The sequence below is a fragment of the Bison bison genome, unplaced genomic scaffold, assembly GCF_000754665.1.
Source record: "Bison bison bison isolate TAMUID 2011002044 unplaced genomic scaffold, Bison_UMD1.0 scf7180017864063, whole genome shotgun sequence".
In the NCBI taxonomy this organism is placed as follows: domain Eukaryota; kingdom Metazoa; phylum Chordata; class Mammalia; order Artiodactyla; family Bovidae; genus Bison; species Bison bison.
In genome coordinates, this window is record NW_011494635.1 from 7,901,053 (window position 1) to 7,907,221 (window position 6,169).

The 6,169-nt window shown below is 49.6% G+C and overlaps 1 protein-coding gene across 1 annotated transcript in view; it reads right to left on the reverse strand.

Moving 5' to 3' along the window:
- GTPBP4 (GTP binding protein 4) overlaps window positions 1-6,163 on the reverse strand; it is a 14,902-nt gene extending 8,739 nt beyond the window's left edge. The window contains exons 1-9 of the mRNA XM_010836408.1: window positions 6,093-6,163; window positions 5,092-5,262; window positions 3,726-3,829; window positions 3,509-3,645; window positions 2,388-2,488; window positions 2,094-2,186; window positions 1,282-1,473; window positions 1,140-1,205; window positions 124-213 (exon numbers count right to left, since the gene is read on the reverse strand). Of these exons, the coding sequence (XP_010834710.1) occupies window positions 124-213; window positions 1,140-1,205; window positions 1,282-1,473; window positions 2,094-2,186; window positions 2,388-2,488; window positions 3,509-3,645; window positions 3,726-3,829; window positions 5,092-5,262; window positions 6,093-6,140 (1,002 nt within the window). The 5' untranslated portion in view covers window positions 6,141-6,163. The remainder of the gene's footprint in view (window positions 1-123; window positions 214-1,139; window positions 1,206-1,281; window positions 1,474-2,093; window positions 2,187-2,387; window positions 2,489-3,508; window positions 3,646-3,725; window positions 3,830-5,091; window positions 5,263-6,092) is intronic.
- Between the last annotated feature and the right edge of the window lie 6 nt (window positions 6,164-6,169).

Sequence of the window (6,169 nt, forward strand, 5' to 3'; positions counted from 1 at the left end):
CAGGAGGAGGGGGCGCAGAAGCGACAGGGAACCCAGACGCATCTCTCAGCAGGGCTGCTGGCACTCGGGGCTGGCCAAGCTCCTACCAAGGAAGGGACTGGCCTGCTTACAGGGTGCACTGACCTCTGTCTTCACTCTGATAACCCCCTCCTCCGTCAGTGTACTGGTCTCCACCACAGGAAAGCCTTCCGCCTGCAGGTCTAGAAATATTTTCTGGGAACACAACGGATGAGTAAACACGAGCTGCGGCATTTATTTTCAGTTCCCATCCACAAACTGTCCTCCTCCTCAAACAGGTGCTACAGATGCTACTCACAACAAACACCTCTGTGGTTTTTAATTCTTCTGAAGAACATCTCCCAGAACTGTTATTTATTTGTCCCTAAATCCTGCTGTGATTAAGACAATGCACATTATGGGGAGAATCAAACCAGAGTGCAGGAAGCAAACCTGAGGCACTCAGGGACATTCTGTGAGGCCTACCCTTCTGAAGAGAACCTTGGCAAAACCAAGATACATCTTCACAGACAATGCTCTCAATGTTGTTCTTTATAAATACCTGGCTTCCTCAGCCTAAGATAATTCCCGAGAAAACACCTCAGCAACAAGTACGACTCATCGACAAACGAACCACCAAGACCCTAAGAGGGACCCCACCTGCACCTCCACCAAGGCTACCTGACACCTCGCTGCCGGCCTGACCACGCGCCCCCGATCCAGAAACAAGTGCCAGCTCAGGACTTCAGGCTGCTCAGGGTGGAGCTCTGCTTCCCTCCTAGGCCCCTCCTCCCTGGAAACACCAATCACAGCATGACCAGTGTGGCTACCCGCACCCATGCCACCTGCCCAGGTGCCCAACTGAGAGACAGCCCTTCCCAACAAGCAGCTCCTGGGGCTGCCGCTCTGACCACAGGCACTGCCAGCCCCACGGCCTCTGAGAGAGGCCACAGGAAACCTCATGGTCCCTCTGCCACTGATGGGCATCCGTGAGGTTACAGCGACTCAGTCACTAAGGACATAATCTCAACCGTAAAACAAAACACTGTGAACTAGCGTCACTAACATTCCTTGTCAACTCCGGTTGTGGGAGACGAGGTTCCGAATCAGCAGGAAATTTTGAAAACATCGAGGTGAGTTACCTGATTGTCCTCAGAAAGCTCAGAGATCTTCTTCACATCACATTTGTTTGCTACGACGATAAGAGGCTGCAGCGAGGAAGAAAACTAATGAAATCATCACCTTCGCCATTACTCACAGAAGACCACACCAGCCCATACCCACCTTGTTGACAAAGAGTGGCCTGAGGTTCCGGAAGAGTTCCAGCTGCTCCGCGAGCCCATGGCCACACTGCTCTGACAGGTCCATCACGTACAGCACCGCAGCTCGCAGGTGGGCCAGCGCCGTGATGGCCTGCATCTCGATGGTGTTGCGGTCCTCCAGAGGGTGGTCCAGGATCCCAGGGGTGTCCACCACCTGTGGGCAGACAAGTCAGCCCAGCACACAGGCCGAGGGTGCCCACAGACCTAGACCAGCCCTGATGGAGCTCCCCACTGACCACGGTGAAGGAACAAGACAGTGGGAAAGGACAAGTGAAGACCGGGGGAGGGGTCCTCACTGAGGAACGAGCTCACCAGTGACGCTGAGGGCTGGGTAGAAAGAGGACTGCTCTTTCCACGAGCCCTGGATTAACCAGCAACGCTGAGGGCTGGGTGGAAAGAGGACTGCTCTTTCTATGAGCCCTGGATTAACCAGCACGCCCCCGAGTGCTCAGAACAACACCACTGTTTACAATATCACATTCAACTGTGGACACAGGCTGCGCCACCCTTTCTGGGTTTCTGAGGATGCATCAATCAGAAGTCCTGCTGTAAGCAGAGCACAGACGCCACACTGGGAGCCGCTGTGTCCCAAGTTCACCTGAGTACAGACAGCGGCCCCCATGCAGCCCTGGAGCCTGTCCATGGGGGGTGGGGGGTGCTCTGGCGACCCAGGACCTGCTCCCCAGGCTCCCTGGACATGGGCAGACCCTCATCGGTGGGAAGCCCAGAGCTGGACGCCAGGAATGAGGCCGCACGCCCCAGGCCAGCGCTCACCTGCCAGCGCAGATACTTGTAATCCATGTGCCCCACAAACAGAGACTTGGTGGTGAAGGCATAGGGCTGGACATCCACATCTGCTCTCGTCACCTAGAACAAACCACAGGTCCTGACTTTCACATCCTCCCAGAACAAACGCCTCAGCCGCACAGCATCAAGACTATCGGGGGTCAGAAGAGACCCCACGACACCTCACGTGACTAGACTGCTAAGACAGGAGCCAGCACAGACCGGGCGGTCCCCCTCAGCCTACGCAAGCGGGTCCTCGGTCAGTGCGGGGGCAGCACCAACCTTGTTGATGAAGCTGGACTTGCCAACGTTGGGGTACCCGCACAGAAGTAAGGTCCTCGTGTTCGGGTCAATGGTGGGCAGACGGGACAGATGCTGACGCACTGTGAGAAGGCGAAAGTAAATGTGCTTAACTTCATGAAAAAGCATAAGCGACTCAAAGCTGACGGTCTGCTCAACTTAGCTGTACACTCCAGGCCTGTGGCCATGTTACCACACTCCAACAATGTTCACACACGTGACGAGAAAACATGAATGAATGGAGGAGGGGCCAGCTGCAGGGGCATCCAGGCTGAACCCAGAACCCTCCTCCCAGGTCCAAACAGCATGGATTCCCACCCAGCAGATTGAGGTGGGGCCCAGACCACACAACCCAGAGGACTGAGCAAGAGAGTAGAGTTTGAAAGGGCGATTCGACCGAGTGTGCGCTCTAGCACTTCCTGGCCTACAGGACTCCTTTTCCACGTAACAAGCAACCCTCGGGACCTCGACTGCTCCAGCAGCACCACTGGGCGGGCCACCTAAAGACCTAACCGATGACTGGAAGCACTGTCAAAGCAGCTCACAGTTATGATCTTGTTGCAAATTACATGCAAGATGCTGGGGGAGGGAATCAAAATCAAATCAGTTAAAAATAACTGAAATGTAAAAATATATACGCATACAAAACAGCACAAAGTTGTTTCAATAAAAATTATTCTACATTAATTCAGAAATCGCCTACTGAATAAAACTATTAGGTAACAAAACTGGAGTAGCAGTTTGATGCTAACATGTTTTACACTAAAATATCAGTAACAGGTAAAATTACAGGTCACTTTATTTTTATACATTTTGGTATCTCCCGGCCATTTATAATGTACATGCCTTGCCTATTAAATTTGAAAGACATAAATGTTTTTAATAGTGCTATTAACATGTAAGTATTAATTAAGTTCTAGCTGCTTTTTCAATCACATCTAACCTCTTAGACTTTCTTAAAGGCTAGACTGGGAAAAATAATTTGTTCCTTTGATCTCTATAAGAAAACAAAAATAAACATTATAAAAATAACTCTTGATAATAATCAAGTACTTTAACAGAATGCACTAACAAGTAGTTAGTTGCTGATGCATAACAAGTACCTTGTTCCAAATATTCCAAACTCTGCTTCTGTCTTTTAATAATAGTACACATCCGCCCGAGAGCAGCGCGTTTCAGTTGCTTGCAGCGGTACAGAGAATCACCATATTTCATGAGCCGCACATAATCTTTTGCAACGCTGAAAAACAGAAAAACATGTAAGATTTTGCTCTCCTTTGACCGTAACTTAAAAGATACTACAGTAAGAAAATCCCTTACTTGTCCACTAAATTTTTGGCAATGTTTATTTGTCCTAGAGCCAACTTGTAATGATCCTTGTCATAGAGAATGTTCATCAAATCTGCATAAAATGGATGAATATCCTGTAACAAGAACAACAGAATGGTCACCTTGGTCTGGCAGGTTCTCCTCCTGTGTGTGGCTAACACTTGAACATAACTTCCTAGGGAAACACATCATACCTTCTGCTCTTCCTCATCGCTCACCCTCCCCCCTCAATCTTCTCCCCAAGCCTCTCTCAGTGACTATTTAGTCACAGAAGAAAAATAGAGTCAGCAGGGAAGCGAAGTCCACCTGCCCTGTGCAGGCCTGGCCAGGCCCAACTCCATCTGGGCACCAGAGCCCACCCCTTGGGCTCGAGAAGAGAGCTCCAGAAATACTTTCCCATCCATCCAGCCAGTCCCGTCAACCTGTAAATGTGCTGTTATTGCCCAAAACTTAAGAAGAAAGTTTTAAAACCCCCATCTCTTTGCTCCTCTTCTATTTGTACAGGTGTTTCCTGGTGCTGTCACCTCATCCTCACTGCATTTTTCATCCTCATGTACTTTCCGAAGTACCTGCACTTTCTCCAGAAATTATACCCTCATCCAGCCAGTGGCCACTAAGCACTAGCATCAGGTCCTAGAATTTTACACCAGCAGTTTCTGTCACATGAACCAATCTCTTCTCTCAGCCTTAACCCACCTTCAGGGACTACCTCAGGGCAGTTGAGGCTCTCAGGCTGTATTGCAGACCCCACATCCATCATCACCTCAGCAACTTCACAACCACGTGGTCCCATTCAGGGGCTCCACAGGCAGGGTCCACTCCTGCATCCTGCAGCTAAGCACACAGGCAGATGGCTCGGTGCAGCAGGGCCTAACTTCGGGGGCTCAGTGAAGAAGGCAGCGCCCCATGAGACTGCCTCTCATAAGAAAAGCACACTGACCATCAGCCTCAACAACAAAATAACACACACTGCTGGGCCTCAAGCCACTGGCCCCATCTGAAGCCACAGGAAAGGGCGCCTTGTAAAGAAGGAGAGGAGGACGCACATAGGCCACCAGGACCTTGGGCTTCTGAATTCAGTCCACAGCTTTCAGAATCCCAACTGTCCCCACAGCCTAGAGATTACAGAGAAAGCCCAAGGCTTTCAAAAATAGGAGTTTCACTGGGGAAAAAAGATACTAAGGAATCAAAAAACCTCCGATCTGCTCCCAGTTTTGTTACTAACTTTCGGAGTAAACTTTGACAAGTCAATTATTTCCTCTTTCCTTCACTATCAGTCAACTAAGTAGACACACCTGGTTTAACCTTGCCTAAAGGTTCATATTTACATAATCGCTTTCATCCCACAGTCACTTACATCCAATTTGGGGAAATCGGTTAGAATTTGTGAGAGTCTGTCATGGTAATTCTGCTGAGTAAATTTGACTTTCCTCATATAAAAATGTCTAATGCGATGGATTTGGTAATGTTTGTGGATAACTGTCGGAGTCTTTCGTTGAGTCTTCGATAATGTCAGGTCAATAAAGTCCTGCAATAAAATAAGACAGTTACACCAAAAATGTCTTTCACCCACTTATTTGAAATCACCTTAAAAGACTAATGTTCAACAATGTATTTTAAACTACAAACACTTTCTATTTTAAACTACGAACACTTATTCTAATTAAATCTTCAGTGTAAAGCTCTGTTCATCTTTATGGTTCCTTGCCTTTATGAAAACACTCAGCAAATGCCTGCTGAAATAAATTTTATCCACACTCTTGACATTATCGTAACTTCCATATACCTAAAACCATCTGAAAGGTAAGTACCCAGAAAACTCAAGCACAAATCAGGAAAAAAGAATGTTTTAAGGAGATACAGTTCTACTATTTCGGTTTGTGTCTCTCCAGTTCTGACAGCACACACAATAACCGGTAAGACGAAAACCCGCTGTTTTCAATTTCCCAAGGAAAGGTGGACATGAAAAACTCCGGCATGAAGTCCAGAGCAAGCCGTCCAAGAAGATCGGCATGCCACGCTGTCTGCTCTGGGAGGCACCGCCGGCTCTGGGAGGCACGCTGCCGCCGGTCGTCCGTCTGACAGACACGACGCAGACCCACCTACTTCACAGAGCTTCCTGACTCTCCCCCTCTCCTCCGGGCAGATTCCAACACCCTGAGGGCCCTAATCTTTGAGGAAGGGCCCCCACTCTCTGGGAGGACCCCAAATCAGGGGGTCCGAATCTCGAGAGAACGTGATCTAAGGGGCCTGGAGGGGAAGGCGGCCCCTTCCAGCCCACCGTTACAGACCGGAGCCCCAGCGTCCCGCGACCTGGCCGAGAAAAGCGGGGGCAGAAGGGCCCTTGGGGCCTCCTACCTTGGCGGACGGCACCACCGTGATCTTCTTGAAGTTGTAGTGCGCCATGCCAGCGATTCGCCACGAGGGGACAGCCG